This window comes from Styela clava, chromosome 3 (assembly GCF_964204865.1).
Source record: "Styela clava chromosome 3, kaStyClav1.hap1.2, whole genome shotgun sequence".
Taxonomy (NCBI): domain Eukaryota; kingdom Metazoa; phylum Chordata; class Ascidiacea; order Stolidobranchia; family Styelidae; genus Styela; species Styela clava.
This window is the reverse complement of record NC_135252.1, coordinates 16,459,424-16,478,020: the sequence shown is the minus strand read 5'-3', so window position 1 is coordinate 16,478,020 and position 18,597 is coordinate 16,459,424. Positions and strand designations below refer to the sequence as shown.

General features: G+C 34.8%; 2 protein-coding genes across 3 annotated transcripts; both read left to right on the top strand.

The window, feature by feature from the left end:
* Positions 1-377: 377 nt before the first annotated feature.
* LOC120343446 (astacin-like metalloendopeptidase) lies at positions 378-7,827 on the top strand. Its single transcript, XM_039412618.2, has 14 exons — positions 378-677; positions 883-913; positions 1,135-1,246; positions 1,735-1,893; positions 2,029-2,154; positions 2,265-2,352; positions 2,434-2,614; positions 2,956-3,111; positions 4,592-4,794; positions 5,256-5,412; positions 5,827-5,985; positions 6,214-6,368; positions 6,813-6,917; positions 7,442-7,827. The coding sequence occupies exons 1-14, from the start codon at positions 588-590 to the stop codon at positions 7,526-7,528; spliced, it is 1,809 nt and encodes a 602-aa protein (XP_039268552.2). The 5' UTR covers positions 378-587; the 3' UTR covers positions 7,529-7,827.
* Positions 7,828-9,198: 1,371 nt separating this feature from the next.
* LOC120343394 (uncharacterized) lies at positions 9,199-16,424 on the top strand. Of its 2 annotated transcripts, none has more exons than XM_078110519.1 (12): positions 9,199-9,937; positions 10,163-10,301; positions 10,769-10,946; positions 11,971-12,072; positions 12,649-12,788; positions 12,864-13,053; positions 13,514-13,698; positions 14,030-14,215; positions 14,857-14,993; positions 15,072-15,175; positions 15,564-15,790; positions 16,127-16,424. In XM_078110519.1, the coding sequence occupies exons 1-12, from the start codon at positions 9,706-9,708 to the stop codon at positions 16,149-16,151; spliced, it is 1,845 nt and encodes a 614-aa protein (XP_077966645.1). In that variant the 5' UTR covers positions 9,199-9,705; the 3' UTR covers positions 16,152-16,424. The 2 variants fall into 2 exon arrangements, with proteins under 2 accessions (XP_077966645.1, XP_077966644.1); XM_078110518.1 differs by having other exon boundaries at positions 9,205-9,937; positions 15,069-15,175.
* The last annotated feature ends 2,173 nt before the right edge of the window (positions 16,425-18,597 follow it).

The following is an 18,597-nucleotide window of genomic DNA, read 5'->3' as shown; positions in this document are numbered from 1 at the left end:
TTGTTTTTGCTAGTCGCCAGATTATTCGTCAATATTTCTATGATGAAATTTAAGCTTGGCCCAAAAATATATCATTGCGTGTAACATCTTCAATAATGGCATTTCCGCTGTTAACGTTTACAGCCCATTATCGTTTCATAACCTCATGAAGTTTATTACATTGTAAATTCCACTATATTTCTTGATCCAAATAATATGTACATAAGCGCAAACCATAAAACAAATAGATCCATTATAAGTTCAGAAGACAATAACTCATGATACCAAGGTTTGACGTAGGTTTACCTATTATTAATGCTGTTTCGTAACTATATGGAGATGGAAAAAATCCGGCTCCTACAAAAACGAAAACAAGGTTTGAAATTTCATCAGTGTTCGCTTAACAACTGGAGAGACGTAGAATTCAGGTTTAGTACATTGTTTACTAAACACGCAGGCCTACTAATTAATTGATTCGTCGAACTATTTTTCGAAAATTTCACTTATCAAATCAAGGCCATGTTACGCTAAGCGCATTTTCCTTTTATAGCAGCTGAATTGACTTCCCAAAATATCGTGGATAAATTTATATAAATTAAAACTATATCATGGCGAAAGAAACTATTTTGAGCTTGATACTGATAACGCTGACCTTATTTTCGGAGGTAAAGGGGAATCCGATTCTAATTGAGGCTGAGGTAGGTCAATTCAATATATATCTATTTCTAAGAAACTATGAGGTGTTATTAAGTGCATGTGAATCGCTATTTGTATTGCAAATAATTTAGTAATCACAATAACTGACTGCCCAGCAAATATACCACTAATACAAAGTAAATCTGCGACATTCCGTATAGAAAGTTTCAATTTTAAACTGAAATTAACGGTATTGTATAATTTTAGGTGCCACAGAAGACTGTTGAAACTACACACGGTAGGTATATATGAATTTTGAAATAAATTATTTGAACTAGTTTATAAAGAATTACTACCTATAAATGGCGAAATACAAGCCACACAATTAATCAGTGGCAGATAAATCTAACTTGACCTAGACTTCAGGTGGCATGCAACACAGCACTATTTGTTAATGATGTGTGCAACTTAAAGAACAGACTAATAAACGAAATTTTCAATGTAAGACGCAATTTTAAGATGATTCCTTTGACGCGATATTGAAAATAAACAAAGAGCAAGATGAAGAATTTTATCAGGGGGATATCGTGATGCCGAAAACAAAAAATGCACTGCAGGACAAAACGAAAAGGTAAGATTCTTTTCGATTTTGTAATTTTTAATTCTCAAAAAAAAACTTTAATTCCTACACTCTCAACTCCTCAAAAGTCACGAATACTTAAGTGTTACTACTACCGTCGTCCGAATATCCCATAGCTTCTTTACACGAATGTTAGAACTACATGTAGCGTAGTTGGGTATTACAGACAAGTTTCCATGCCCCGATCCATGTCACGACAATTTCAGTCCGCCGAAATCTACTCCGCGAAATTGTTATAAGAATACATTAATAAAGTATACTGGTCTTCGAAATTTTAAGTTTGCTGTATGTTCATACATCGATAAAAACGCATTTATGTAGATGACAATAGAAAATAATATCTAAAGGAAGACCCGCCGAAAATGGAAAATAACAAAATTTTAGATTTCAAACATGTTTCGTTAATTTTTTTGATCAACCTTCCCATAAAATCCGAAAAAAATTTAATAAGATTTCATAACAATTTTTCCATTATTCAGATGGAGCACCACAGTTCCGTATGAGATTCATGATCATTTCAGTTACGACCAGAGGATGAAAATCACAACTGCTCTGCGTGAACTCGAAGTTCGGAGTTGTCTGAAATTCATTCCACATAGCACTGAACCAGACTACGTGAATTACGAGATTCAAAACGGGTAACTTGATATGGAATAAAGTAATAATAATAATAATAATAATGTATATCGATTCTCAACACAGATGTATCAAACGAATTGTAGCATACTTTAGTTTTATTATATACCTCAACTCTGGCAATCATTTTCATACAGTTGCAATTCGAATGTCGGAGTTGTTGGAGGAAAACAAACAATATCGATTGGAAGTGGTTGCGACAGCCACAGAACTATTTTACATGAAACATTCCATGCCCTTGGATTTTGGCATGAACAATCGAGGTAATGAATTAGACTTATTAGAGAAAGTAAATATGCGAATATAAAAAGAGAATATATTTTGCCCACCTGAATTCAGTCATCCGTGACTAACTATTAGTACCTTTGCACAGAACTGATCGTGACGACAATGTTCGAATTGTTTGGGAAGTGATCTCTCCAGGCCAAGAGTATAATTTCGACAAATACGAAAGCGATCAAGTAAGTTTGGTTTTTAGATGATTTTCAAAGCCACTTTTATGTATATGATATTCAGCAAAAAAAACGTCATAACATTTTTAGATCGATGATCAAGGCGTTCCATACGATTACGATTCCATAATGCACTACTCTGACACTGCATTCAGTGTAAATGGTAGCCGAACAATTATACCATTGAAGTCTGGGGCTGAAAACATGGGAAGAATAACAACTCTTTCAAAATTCGATATACAAGAATTGAATTTGCTTTATGAATGCAATCGTAAGTGTAATATATTTTGAGAGCTTCATACTGCATACTGTCACAGGCACAAAAGTACTTAAAACGGATGAAACAATATTTGCTAGAATTAAACGTAAAGAGTCATAAACTATATTATTTTAAGAGACAATTAAAAGTGCACCTGGAACAATTTAATGCTGTAACAAACAGTCAGGGTCAAAGTATATTTATCATAAACTAAGCTTACCGGTAAACAGAAGCCACGACTTTCCCCTCATAAAGCAAAGTAGATATGGAAGTAAAAACGCGGCGGAATATGACAAAGTTATAGGTCAATATCGTAAGTAATATATGAAAACTAAAAATACCAATATTTACAGCAATTTTGGAGGAATCAGGGCACACTACTTGGACATCTTGGTCCCCGTGTGATAAAAACTGCAAAAGAGAACGTCGTAGATTTTGTGATGGAAATCAATGTGCAGTTTGGGGAGAGGAACAAGTTGAAACAGCGGATTGTGACGTACCGTGTCAAGGTTCGTAACAGCTTCTTCTTGGCAGCAAATATGTTCATGCTATCTTTTGCAGACAATAGTGGGCTGTATACAGTCACTATGTCTCCGTGAGCCAGCATTTCTAACTAGCGATATCAGCTTGGGATACAAAAACCTAACCAGTATCTATTGCAGTGGATATTCCGTTTCCGTTTAAATTTCACTTTTATAGATATCTATTACGCATTTCGCTTTGAACAAGATCATGTTAAATCAGCTACAGTCATTTAAAGATATGTGGGGACCCATTTAATACCCCCATGGGGAGATAGTGGGCACGGAATATGGACCCGCGAAGTGTAAACTGCGATTTCAAATGTCCAACGCTTTACTCGCGAGGTCATTGCGTTCACAAAATTAAATCGAATCAATGAAAAATGTTCTCAGCGCGGCAATTCATTTATACGTTTCAGTAGTGATTGATGATTTGCCTCCTGCTAAGATATTTTTATATGAGCAGTTTGAAAAAATTATTGCTATATTTCATTATTTTATAATTGAATATTTGTATTCGGTAATATAATATCTTCGCTGCACTTTACAGATCTTAAAATAATGTTCGCGAGAAAAGTGAGATTCAGCAAAATGTAATTATTAATTCAGTAATTAATCTTCTTCAAAATTGTTTCAAACACTTTTTCATTAAAGTGTGATGGATTTATAGCATTTTTAATTTGTTATTGAGCAATATTAAGCACTTAAACAATGCAGTGATATATATTCAGATGTACAAATGTAACAATAATATTAAATGTTTGAATTTATATCTCTAGCAAAAATATGTATTTATATCATTTATCATTACAATATATTTTTATTTATCATAATTTCAAAAAAATATCATTTGAGCAACATTACCCATTTATCAAACACTACAATCATATTTTTAGATATGCTGATTAATAAATATTTATATCTTCAACAAAAATGTCTTTTATCATCAAACATTATGGCCATCGTAAATCAACCTCTTTATATAAATATTATATTGATCGAAGCATATCGAATGCAAATACACAGAACATTTAATTGTGTTTCACTGAATAGTGCAGTATTTGACGTTCTTTCATAACCTAACCTACAATAAATTAGCTTATACATACTTAGTGAAAAAGAGATGTTCCCAATTTTTTTATTGTCTGGATACGAATTTAATAAAATTTGAAGCCTAATTTGAAAACATTTCAATTTAAAAATTTATGACCGGCTTTTTATTTATATCATCAGTATTACTATAGTCAAATTTTACCAGTATTAGTCGAAATAGTTGCTATTGCTAAAGCTTGATAAACATAAATACTCTGCTCCGCAGATTTTGAAAGCCTTGATTTGATTCTAGTTGTGTTTCTATGTAAACCAGCTTTCATCCTGATCCTGCGGTACAGGGGATCGAGCACGAAAGTTGATGCTTCAGCTCGTAAACGTATACATTATTTGTCAAGTATTCCATATTTTGTTCTAGTTGGATACGATATCGACTGTGGCCCGGCGTTGATAACAGGAATGTCTGGAACAGTAGGTTCTCCACTGTTTCCATACAACTACAAATCAAATTCTGATTGCACTCAGACAATACAAGTTATAGAGGAAGCTCGCATTCACCTACATTTTCAGGCAATGGACGTCGAAGATTATGCCGGAGGATGTTACTACGATTTCGTCCATGTAATAATATTTGTTATAAAAAGATATTAGCGATATAGACATTGCGTTGGCAATGCACATATTAGCAGGCTTGTCCATGGGACACGAAAACCGTATGATTTTCGAGGAAATGATGTTAAAAAAATTTGTTATGGATTTCGTGTCTATATATTTGAGCATAGCTCTCTTTTTTGTTATAAAGAGCAAAATAAGTTCAGCATTTACAATATACTTCGTGAAGGGGCTGATGGACACATGTATAATAGTTATCAATATAAAGTTAACAAAGTCCGTAAATTTTGTTGCTTCGCATGTCTCTTCGTACATGTAGTCCTATTTAGTAGGCGCTAAACATTAATCCCATGGGATGGGACAGGCATAATTGCTATGGGATGGGAATGGGACAGGAAGATATGTCCCATGGACAAGCCTTCATATTCGTCAATTTTATAATTGTTTCTGTAAATTATTCATATTTTCAGGTATATGACGGACAGGATGTCAATGCGCCAAAGATTGGTACATTTTGCAGTACCAGATTGCCACCTATGATTATTTCAACCGGAAATACATTGACGATTAAATTCACTAGCGATGGCTCTGTACAGCAGAGGGGATACTTAGCTCAATATTACGCAAGTAAGATTTGAAAAAAAGTCTTTTCGTTTGAAATCGTATTGTTAATCGAAACATCAAAAGTTGGATATCGAACAGTTTTGAATGTTGTAAAAATTAGGCGATCATTTACCTATTCCTGTATAACTTTTGTATTTTTTGACTCAAGTCGGATTTTTTGTTACTTCCCAAAGTTCTAATTCCATGTTAACATTAAGCTCAAATCAAATAAACAGCCAATTTGTTCATTCGTTCATTTGTTCATAAATGCTTTGGAATGAGCTAAAAAATTATTTGTTTGCAAAAACCCCAGTCGACTGTTTCATATTTTGTCTCATGCACCGCTTCGATGATTTCAAAAATTACATTGTTTGACGTAGACATTACGACCGTTATGGAGTATACATTTTTTTTTTCAAATTTTATCTAAACTAATAGCAACTGCGAAAGAACACGTGTGTGAGTTTGAAAATCCCAACGATTATTGTGGATGGCAAGACGACACTTCTGTTGAACTGATTTTCAATTCGAACAGCGGAAAAACAGTATCTGATGGCACAGGACCATCTGTCGATCACACATTTAGGAATGATGCTGGTAAATAAGCAAATAAATGAGAAACCATATTGCAAAATTATTGATAACAATGCAAGTTCTATGCTAAATTCATATTATGTTGGTGTTGGTAATTTCAATAACTGTTTACATTATATATATATATACTCATTGTTATCACCAGTAGAGAGAGGAATTTTGTTTCATTGTTACTTTTAAAAGCAGTGGGTGTTTAACAAGATTCAAAGACATTTCATTTTGTTTTCACAGGTCGCTATCTATTTCTCGAAACATCCTCTCCTGCAGCAAGCGGACAGAAAGCACGAATAACCAGCCCAATGTTTAGAGCGACTGGAAATAATTTTTGCTTCAGTTTCTGGTACAACATGTATGGAATTAACATTGGAACGCTCAAAGTATATTTGGTGAGTAATTGATTTGTTTTATAACCATATTGCAGTGCCATATATTTTGTTTGCATTTGAATTTAATGAGCTTCGTGATATTTTTCCTGGAAAATTACGTCCTTTCTTAGCAGTAACTTTTATTTAAACAGTCGCACAATACTAATTATGTATTAATTCTAAAGACAGTAGTTTCAAACAAGAGCAGTATTTTTCTGAAGATGTACTTCTGGCATCAAATTCAATTGAAATCCCATTCTGAGTATTTTGACGAATTCTAATACATTTCATCACTATCAACCAATATTTTCAGCAAGTTTTGTGCTTGCTTTTTTTTCGCGTTATTGCGTGAAGTTTTAAGAGCCAGGTTTCTATTGTTATGACATCAAATGCTCAGAAGCAAATTCTAGGATGTTTAACTATGACAATAAAATGAGTTAGTTATATTAAAATTGTATTTCAAAGGTGGTCAATGATGTATTCACAACTCTTGTGAGCTATTCTGGAGACAAACTGAATGATGATTGGTATCAGTCATCTCTTGTCATCGCCACTTCTAGTGATTATCAGGTAAGATTGTATGTAGTACTTGTGCCTTTGAATTTTTAAAAATCAGTGCGATCATTACGCCTTACCTCTCTATATTGTAAAAAATGTTACTTTGCAGTGCTACGTTAATATAGGTCCAGATACGCGCCTGCAAAAAACGTACATCAAGTGCGATCCACTCATGCCCGTACAGGTTAAATTTGTTTGTCCAATTGTTACATTTTTTTGTTACAGTTCTGCTTTACCTGGCACCCAGCATATTTTGCACTGACTATCACTTTGATATATCATGCCCCTATTTATTTAGACTGTTTCATCAATTCTTGCTTCAGTTAAAGTGCGACAAGATATACGATTGATGTACTTTTTATATAATATATAGTACATGGATACGTATAAGCATAAAAATTGATTTAAGATATTCATCAAATCTTCAAGACTATACTCTAATTAAATTTACTTGGTAAACGCATAAAAATATATATCCTTTACGTATATTAGATCAATTAATAAAACATTAGTTCATTTGAAATTAATTAATTCAGATTGCGATTGAAGCGGTCAGAGGAAATGGATACCGTGGTGACATTGCTATTGACGATGTTATACTTGAAGAAGGACCTTGTAAATAACTTGAACAAATGAGCAGTTGAAGGAAGTCTCTGCTTTGAAGTTTATTTCTAAATTTATTGGACCTATAAATAGTTTGATTTTCATCAGAGGTATAATAGATTGGGCAATTCTTTTCAAGCTCTGTTTCGACTTCATTTCAAAAAAAAAATACCATGATCAAAGAATTTAAAAAGGATTTCCTAATAACACAACTCTGATGAATCTGCACGTCAAAATAATTAAATAACCATAATAAATATATTACGATAGTTATATATATTTTACGATGAAAATAAAATGTTCCTTTTGTGGTGGATCTCTAACTATTATATAAAGTTTTACTGCAGATTATTTATCCTACGAGCGTAAATGTTTGCTTTTCTTTCGCTGACCTCGGTATTTAGCCAAGGCCTAAACGAAATAATGTTCAATATGAGCTATAAAACTATTTTTAATGTCTTATGATAATTTTAAGATAATACTTTTGTCATAAATCTCAATTAATTGTAGATATTAAACGACCGAAAAGATTGACCTGGCACATTCTCGCATCCACACACAGGGCATAAGCGCTGCTCTTGTCATAACAGATAGAATGTGATGTTTTCATTATAAGCATCCAGTCATAATACAGAACCTATGTCATTCACAACAAGCGAACGAACTTAAGATATTACAGTTCAGACACGTGATGGTTAATAAGGAGTACCTTGCCTCATGAAAAGTTGTGACTATTTGAAATACGGTGGGATATCTCATTATTGTCACTAAGGTATTGCACTTGCGACTCCTGTTGTCTTCTTGTTCCGAGAGTTTAAAAACAGAATATTTCGTGTTAGCAAAAGGTAGCTGTCGTGAGAGAAAACAGAATCGTGAGACTTAATAGAAAAAAATGTATTAATAAAAATCCCTGAAAATTTCATACTGCACAAAAGCTGGCAGGCATAGTCAGCGTCCGGTATCATGAAAATACAGTGCATTGCATTGCAAACCATGGAATTCGAAGGTAAATGCCTTTATTTAAACTAAAATATGATGACGGAAATGCAAGTGTCGTTTCATACTAGCGAAATGGAAAAAATGAAAAAAAAAAAACAGTAAAGACTAAAAGCAGGTAACGAGCAAAAGGTTACATTCGTAAAACATTTTTGTAGTTGAAACCTATTTTTCTTGCATTATTTCGGTCCAAGTATATACCAACGGATTATGTTATTAAAAAATATATGACCTCTATATATCTCGTTCTACAGACTATATGTTAGCAATCCAGATGACTGTAACCTATAACCAGTTTTATTTCCGTGTATTTATACCGTGATAATATGGGGTATGTAATAATGTGTTATGTATAAAAATCCGAAGTGTCATCTGAATACAATACGTATAAATACAAGAACAATTCTTCATTTGCAGTTTTTTGATGGCGTATAGATCTATATAAAAATATAATATACACGAATTCAATTTTTAGCAAGTTGTGTTTCAACCGGCATCAGAAAAATCGGTAATGAACAAAGGTTTCAATAATGCATCATTTTTTTTATTATAATACTTTGCAGTATAATCCGATCTGTATTTCCTATTGAGGCGCTTTTTAATATTTAAATATCGCATGAGTATGACTCACAACTGCATCCATGACAACCTGCGATTTCATGAATAATGTAAGGCTGCGTGCTGTTTTCCTTTTTAGAGAAAGTCAGTGTGTCTGATATAATTGAGCATATGCGGTGCGTTAAGCAATTCAAGCTGAGATGTCAGAATTTGCAGTTGATGCAAAATTAAGCCATTGTATATGGCCGAAGCAACTTCCATCGATTCATCAAGTGCATGCAAGCTTATGAAGTTCGAATCTCTTATATTCTGAAGTTAGGGTGAATTAGGAATAGGAAATTCATACCGCATCTTATTTGGGCAATTTTTGTTTTGAAATTGTAACATCACCGAATGGGGAAGCCTGACACAATTTAGAATATCAGCAATTATTTATATATAAAGCGAGAGAAAACATTGAAAACTGTACTGCTATCAAAATTGTTGTTAGATGCTAAGAAAACTGATTCCATGATAAACAAAAAACGGTAGGAGTATTAGGAGGTTTCATTCGTCTTCAAATTATAATCCTTACTTTCTAGTCTATAGCACCATTCTAGTTAAAAAATTTTAAAAACATTCGTAATAATTCGTCCAAATAACAATGACAGATTCCAGTAGTTTGGTGGGTACTGGAACTTCATCAATGTCAAAGTTAATTTCTTTCACCAAGAAGAGACCTTTCAGCGCAAGCAGTAGTAAAAGCGTTAAAAGGAAGGAAAACACAGAAAAGATGAAAGGGACCACAAACAAAACAAAAACGGAGTCTGCTCCTGATACAATGCTTGAACCATTTCAAGAAATGGTCGATGAGATCAATTGGGGCAATTTGGATGGTATGTTCATTTCAGATTGCAAAATTCATTTCTCGTTTATAAGCCACGAGGCGATATTAATCATCGACCTTCACTTGTTACCTATACTCTATTGTTAATCACGTCGATAATTTAAATAGAGAACAAATTTTTTTATTCAGTATTGTGAGCCTGTTAAATATGAGCTTAAAAAATGATTGACAAATTTTTCCATGAATTATTGATTTCATAACATGGTTGTTCTAGATGCAAACTTTCCTATGGCTGATGTGAGCACGGACAAACCGGTCGCATCCCAGGCTGTCGCGTTCGTCATCCGTGCATCAAGAAGAGGAGTTGTTCCGCTGTGCGCAGAAGTAGCAAATTTACTCAAAGAAAACAGCAAGTAAGTTTTCAATTTTACATTCTATTCGACATGAGATATATCAAAAATATTCCACAACTCAACTAACAAATTTTATGTGAATAATCAACACTATCAGTATATCCATATGATTAAACAGCTGCTGTGTTTCAATAAAATTGGTTAAACTAAATACCACATTCAACGGAACTTAATATTCAATTTACACAGAAAGTTCTACTTTAATATACAAAAAATAATCCGAATAATTGACTGTCTCTTACACAAGATCCGATAGGTTTTCATCACGCGGAGAAGATTATACAAATCAGTGGACATACTTATAATTTGTATTTTACTTCATTTGACTGTAAAGCTTAATCGGGCTCTAATTATTCTCCCAATAATTTAATCATTATCAAACATAGGAAACACAATAATAAACAACGATAACGGACATTTAAGGTACAAAACATGCAATGACTAATACCTAATGTTCGTATGTTTAGCTTGGAAGAACTTGTGAATCAACAGAAGCAAATCTTGGAGAATTTAAACGAAGAAGTGGAAGCTCTCAGAAAAATAGCAAAGGGCCCACCACCAGAAATGAAAGATGCTGGTTTGCAAACTATACAAGAAATAGATTGCCAAACCATGACAGTTGATGAAGCTTCTTCACAAACAGACGTAAGTGCACATATCTACTTGTAGCCCACAAAGCGGATAACTAAATCGGTTCATGGTCCAGGCCAGTGGTTTACAACCTGGATTCCAAAGCAGTAGGTACCCTCCTCCAGTAGGCTACAGTCCCGGATTCCGCAAGTTGCCATTCAAATGGCAGAGTTTATATTTTTAAAAATATATTGTTTAAATTTATTCAAAGTACCATTAATAAATTTGCTACACCTTAAAGATCATTTTGCTTTGCAGTATTAGATTTTCTTTTATATATATTTATAGTTTCTTCAATTCTTTGTATGTATCTGTCAAAAACACGACCCAAACTTAAATAGTTGTGCAGAAACACCAAGCTCGAATTTCTCATTGATCTTTTATGAGAAAAAATGTACTTTACAGTTTGTTCATTTATTATAAAAAAAAAGAGCATGACTATTTTACTTTCATTTTATTAAGCAATTGATGTTACTTTGCATAAAACAACTAAACTACTGCACGGGGTTGCTCGAGCCCCTAGAATGTTTCATTGGGATACCGTTCCACCAAAAAACCACTGTTCTAGAATATAGAATATTATGGCGTCATAGCCTGGATAAAACTTGTCTGTATAGAATATATCGTTTGGTACTTATTAATTGTAGATATTCTAGTATGGATGAACTTTGTTGAAACTGCCGCACTACACAACTTCGATTAAAGTTTTTTATTGCTCCAAAAAGACGAATGTGGTATCATTCTGAAGGCACCATAAATCAACAAGCAACACGAAGCTGTCATAGATTCCTTTCAATTGTATCCATCCACATACCAATGATACAAAGATCAAAGAGATTTCGTTTGCGTTTCATTAGCTCAAGTGTCACTTGATTCAACCGCTCGATACTGAAATGTGTTCACGGGCTTTAATGAAGTTTCTCCCTACACCTCATTCGTGCGATAATCAAAACAATCCATCAGTTCATTGTACCGAGTACCAATGTAAAATCTCACCAAGCCCTATTAGGCTATTATGCAATACAAACGTTTTCTTTAGAAATTGACTATCTCCTGCATCAGACACCAAAATTTGGACGATATGAAGCATGGCAGACAGGATTCATCTTTCAACCACAAGCAACAACCGGATGATAACGAGGTGAAAATTCAATATGAAATATAATTTAGTACGTTCCAAAACATTTTGTGTCAGGATGAGGAGAGTATTTAGTGAATGATAGAAATTATATAACATTGAAATAACCCTTTGTAACTTTCGAGAAATGTGTCATTAGGTTAAAAACAAGCGAGAGGAACTAATAAAATGATCCAATCCAAGAAGGTTTAGCATTAGTAATTAGAGAGTACAAAATGTTGCTAAATATTCAGATATATATGTGGCAAAATTACTGATTCCCATCATATGTTTGAACACATCTATCAAATCATTTTGTTTTATGTTTTTAATGAATGTTGAATGGTTTGCGATGATTTGTATTTCCCCACAAACTAATATGAATTCCTGTACTTTTTGGTAATTGTTTCAATAAGATCAAAAATTGTCACTAAACTCCGCCAATGTGTTTGGTGCTTTTTGAATGAACGTTTGGTAAAAGGCGCCATTTTAGATACGTTAGAATCCTTTTTGTTGCGTCAATATGATTCTTATTTTTAGAGGCCTATTTAAAATGAACATAATAGTTTGAACCTAACAATGTTTTTTTTTATCAAATAGCCCAGCAAAAAGTTTCTCGGACTCGAAACGGGATGCGGAAGCAATGTGGTACTGAAGTGTTCATGTGATCCTTTAGTTACTACAGCGACGCAAAATCCGATTCTGATATCGGTTGCTGTAAACACTGTGAGAGAGGACTGGTAAGTATCTTTTTCGAGGTAACCAAGACTGAATCATCAATAAAATGATTTGATTATGTGAAATATATTTTAAAGCATGGATTCGGCACTTGGCTATTTTGAGCACACCAGTCTGGAAAAAACTCACCGAGATCTAGAAGAACAACATTCAAATCTTATCGAGAAAAATACTAAGATGGAAAACTCAAACGAAGATTTGGATCGTGACTTGAAATCGGCGAAAGAAGAGATTGTGACGCTTCAACGAGCAATACAGGAAATCCAAGTAATTTTTGATTGAAAATATGAATTTAAATACATTCAACATGGACATATGCAAATAGTTAAAAAAGAGGACATTCTGGTCATAATTTTAAAACATTCCTAATGCATAAGTCTGCCCGATATAGGGGGGTACATAGAAAAATGTTGTACGAAATATGGCACTTCACTATGAAAATGTAGTTTTCTCCCAAGATCATATTCATGCAAAACTTCACTCGCACGATAGTTCTTTCTGGAAAAACTACACTCGAGCAAATTTTCCGCGTAAGATCGCTCTCTTAAAAAGTGTTTGTGAGCTCGATGACCTCATATAAAATACACTATACACATGTTTGTAATAAATCCGACAACTTTCGCACGTCTAACGATATTAGTTGCGATATTCACGACATGATCTCCGCTGATTTGTATAGGTTTGATTCCCAATAAAATTTTGCAATTTTTGAAATATGCATGTCTAGAATAAAGAATATGAACGAGAAAAGGAAGCAGCATTGATGCGGCAACACGAAACTTACAGTGTGGACGTGCAGAACAATTTAACATCAAGTGATGAATATCAGTCACCTCCTCAACAACCTGGATCCAGGGGACGTTTCTCACAACTTCTACCGCTGATAACAGCCGATTCTGCAACATCCTCAAGGTAAAGAATCATAAGTCACACACATTATACTACGAATTAAACTTGTTCAAAGAGCGTCAATGTGTAGAATCATTTCCTGATAAAACGGACATTTCTGCAAAAGTTAACCTACTGGTTGATCTTGGATAAGAATTCAGTTCGACAATTTCCGAAATTTTAGTCAAGCAATTAAAACTGAACCTATGTATTTGTCCGCTGTTGTCGATTTCAGCCCTTGGAAGAATGTATAGAACGAATTGTCCAAGCATAATCTGGTGATATAAATTTTCCATTTAATGTCTAACTTGAAAAAACGATGGGATCGATTTTAAATCAGTCACATTATTTTTAGACCAACGGTGTCTCGAACCAGATCATCTATATTTCCTGGACCAATCCTCGGATGTAAATGTCAAATGTGCACCGCATTCTTCCGAAGCAGTGGATTACTTGGGTTCGCTTGCAGTCCATATGTTACAGACAGTTCGGGACGAAATCCAGTTTTACGCGACTTGAGAAGACTTGTCTGGCTTCAAAAGTATAGATTTATATATTGATTATCGAAGTTTATGAATTTAATTCCCTGATCGAACAATGAGATATTTTTTTAGAACTTAATTGAATTACAGCATACTTATTTAGGTATCTCTCTTACGCATGGAGCTGATGATGTAGTCAGTATTGTATATCTGAATGCAGTTGAGTGAGGGGAAAATAAAAGTAGCTGGACACAGAACTAACTAATGCACTTCAATATACACAGGCCTGTCTATAGGACATATTTTTCTGTCCCATTCCCATCCCAGGGGATTCCCATTGGAATAAAATTCAATAAAAACTGCTGAATTTAGATTTAGCGTCCACTAAATAGGACTACATGTGCGAATAGACATGCAAAACAACAAAATTCACGGCCTTTTTTTAACTTTATATTCATACCTATTATACATGTGTCCATCACCCCCTACACGAAGTATATTGTTAATGCTGAATATATTTTGCTCTTTATAACTAACAAGAGAACTATGCTCAAATATATAGACACGAAGTTCATAACGAAATGTTTTACCATGATTTCCCGGAAAATCATACGGAAATACAAATGTGGGCTGTCCCATCCCAGTCACACATACATATAAGACGTGATAGGTAATTGTGAATATAACTTCTTGCATTCAGTTCCAAGCTGCAGATTCAGCCAAAGGATCAAATAATTGCTCGAAACAATCGTGTAGGAACTGTACGATACGTAGGACATCTAGATGGAGTTGGGACGCCCAGCGTAGTATACATCGGCATGGAATTGGATAATCAAGGTACAAAAATGTCATTCAAAAAATTTCAAATTGATTATAAAAATAAGAATCATAATATTCGGATTTATTACACAGAAGGTCGACACGATGGGTACCTAAATGGTAAAAGATATTTCTTCTGCCCTCACAAGCATGGATTATTCATTCCTTTACAAGATGTTTTATGCGTAATCAACCGCAAGGTGGGTTGTTATTTACTTTAGACGTACTCGGTAAGCTTAAGATCTGGTCCTTTGTTCACCGTTGTTGTTGATATATACGCGACATTCTGTACCCACACTGTCAGACAATTATTGATGCACGACAACAACCATAACAATTCCGCAAAACTTCGTGTCGAATAATATAAAAAAAATGATGACTTGCCAAGCAATTAGTTGAAAATGATGCACTCCTATTTAAAACTCATGATTTCGATGATGTCTTTAAAATGAAATATGATTTTAAGAATTAAATTGCTGGCCATTCGCTAAGTTATTGGTTTATTCTGTTAATTAGTTTAATCCAACATTTTTATTGAACACTTCCATCGTTAGAGAAAAAAGAAAATTTACAACTTGAAACTTTCAGGTCACGCCACCATCAGCGCATCCACCAATTCGGGACCGTCCCCCAGCCATAATAGGGAGAGATAGCTCTGGAAAAATTTCACATGTATCAATTGCGGAATTCGGAAGACGACGTAGACGTAAAAAGACATCCGCAACAAGTACCAGTGGTTCTTCTACAACTTCGGACACCAGCAGTTCAATTTCAACCACAACGAGTGAAGATGAAAAAATTGGAAACTTGAAAAGGTAAGCCATGCGTATACCAATGCATTATTGTCCAGTGTAGAAATGTAGAATAAATATTTGTGAGAATCCTCGATTATGAAGAAAAATTATTGGTTTAATTCTAACGTCCGTCTTCGCCGTTTAGACGCAAATTTAGCCATGACCACAAACATGATACCACGGACAGATCAAATGAAAATAGGGGGTTTACTTTCAATATCAAATCTGGGTTTGTGATCTGTGGATCAATCTTGGCTAGTCCTGTTGTTAGGTTGCTTGCTCAAAGTTTCGTCGGATTAAATGAACACGATATGTGTTCACAGAGACACCTGTTTACAATATTTTATATTTTTTCAGGTTTCCCGAGCTTGTCGTGAGTTAGCAACTGCTGATACAGAAGACATATGACACGTCGCTATACCTCACGGTGAAGATCCAGTGCAAACTTTATAGACTTTTCATTTCTTTGCATTATTAACTACATTTATCACTTTTTCTTTGTGAGGTGAAATATTGAGAAACTTTTAAGATATATTTGGCATATCGCTTGAGAATGTTGATCACTTTGCTCTATTGAAATGGATTTCGGTTCAATTGCATCTCCATAAGATATCGCCATTTCGACAATTTTATTAACCTAAAATAAACCAATATCATCACACACGTATTTCAAGTTTTTGGTTTTCGGCCTTTCATATGTAGAAAATCTCACGTTAGTCGAAGAAATATTTTTCCGAAAAGAATTTGCGTATCCAGAGTTTTTACTGCATTATTATACCATGAAGACGGGCGGCGTTAAATTGCGTCAAGATGATGAAGCACGAGAGTATTCGTCACAAGAGAGATAGACAGAGTACAAATCAAACGCTGAATCAATCACCTCGGTGTGGAGGAAAGTCAGAGGCGAAAGGAATGCGTCTAAAACGCAGTTATAACCGCACAATATTCAACCACAATCAAATATTCGCTGACGTGGTTGGTTGCTGTGCGTCGCACGACCCCTCACTTACGACAGAAGTTGCGGTGCTGCTTCAATAAGTTTCAGCCAAGGTTAAACACATATCCACAAAATGATTGGTGAATTTGTCGCCATGTTTCTTTAAACATTGAGGTTTCGTCCACAAGTCTGACACAGGTAGCCCTAGTGATTAGATGAAATGATGCTTCAAGTCAATAGGTAATATTTATCTGAATAATTTTGGGAAATAGCACGTGGTCAAGATTAGAATGAAAAAAAGTATGATGTGAATTCTGATTCAGACATAGGCCTACTGCATCACATGCATATGGCGTAAGCAGGTTCGGCATGTTTCCTAAAATAAAAAGCGTTCACGCCATCCTAACATTATGCAGAATGTCGCCATGGCGATTTGTATTGTTCGTGAGGCAGATCTCGTCAGATTAATTGCTTTGTTGTCTTCGACGTGTATTTTAATTATGATCAAACAACAAGTGTTTTACAATGTTATAAGTTGTATGGACAACAAAGAAAACACGATCGCGAAATCCGATAGTTGTAAGACGCCATTACATTCTTGTCAACAACGGCGTGGTAAACATTTTGTAACGCATCCGGAGACAGCATAGCTGAGAATGGTCTGTTGGGTACATAAAAGCACATAACTACGGGCCACAAAACAGTATCATTTCGGTCTCCGGCATTGCCGTACTTCTGTACTTATTGTTTATGTATTTCAGTTTGAAGAATAATTAACGTAAGAACAAAAATTACTCACGATTTGGATGAAATGCAGAGGGCCAAGTCAGCAACCACCAAAGTTGGTCATGGACTTAGTTTGATGTCCAATTTGACAAAACTTCGCAAAAACCAAATTCTGTGCGACTTCACCATACAAGTCGATTCAACTCCGTTTCGAGTTCATCGAACAGTATTGGCGGGTTCTTCAAAATATTTTCGTCGGCTTCTATCTCGAGATGTTGATGAAGGTATAGTTTACATCAGCGGTATAGAACCGGATGCAATGGAAAGATGCATTGAATTCATGTACTCCGGCGAGGTAAATGACATTGACGTACAGAATTCGGAGAGATTACTCAATGCAGCCGATCTTTTACAGCTAAAAGAACTAGTGAAACTTTGCTTTACACACCTGGAAAACAATATAAATTCAGAGAATTGCTTTTATATTAGAAACGTAGCTGCGGTTTATGAAAATAGGGAGCTTATCCAGGCACTCAATCGTTTCCTCGTTCACAACATTAAAGACATAGTTGAAACCAAAGACTTCCAAGAGCTTAGCAAATCAGACATGCAGCAATACATACAACTGTGCCAAGGCTCGGTGGCCGACAATTTCTGTCAAATAAGTCCTACCAGAGTTTCATTGTCAGCAACCGCCAGCGATATGAGAGCTAGTAAGATTTTTCTTTCTGCATCGTGTGGACGGAAAGTGCGTTCTCGCTCAAGTGGAACCAAAACTCGCAAACGTTTATCCGCCCCAAGTTCACCAATCCGTGCGAAGACCCTGATTTATTGGAAAGGCGTTATAAACTGGATCTCGCATGATATTGATGAAAGAGGAAAACATTTGTTTGAACTGGCAAATTTCATTAATATGACAAAGCTTTCCGTCAGTACCCTTTCTTTTGTGATCTGGAACGAACCTCTTATACAGCTATCCACACCTTGCAAAGACGTAATCGCGTCAAGAGTTCTTTCGAGTTCTCAGCAGCTCAAGAACGGTATCAACTTGCAAAATTGTTTCAATATGTACAAAATAGCGACAGGATATCCCCGCGAAAACTTCAAAGAGAACATGGAAGTCATCATAACGTTTATGGTGACAAATATCAAAAATATTAAAACA

Bases quoted from the DNA above. Each gene is read 5' to 3' on its own strand.
- LOC120343446 (XM_039412618.2), top strand. From the start codon at position 588: ATGGCGAAAGAAACTATTTTGAGCTTGATACTGATAACGCTGACCTTA. The intron at 2,353-2,433 runs GTAAGTTTGGTT...TAACATTTTTAG, and splicing joins ACAAATACGAAAGCGATCAA to ATCGATGATCAAGGCGTTCC. The intron at 4,795-5,255 runs GTAATAATATTT...TCATATTTTCAG, and splicing joins GTTACTACGATTTCGTCCAT to GTATATGACGGACAGGATGT.
- LOC120343394 (XM_078110518.1), top strand. From the start codon at position 9,706: ATGACAGATTCCAGTAGTTTGGTGGGTACTGGAACTTCATCAATGTCA. The intron at 10,302-10,768 runs GTAAGTTTTCAA...TCGTATGTTTAG, and splicing joins TTACTCAAAGAAAACAGCAA to CTTGGAAGAACTTGTGAATC. The intron at 14,994-15,068 runs GTACAAAAATGT...TTTATTACACAG, and splicing joins CATGGAATTGGATAATCAAG to AAGGTCGACACGATGGGTAC.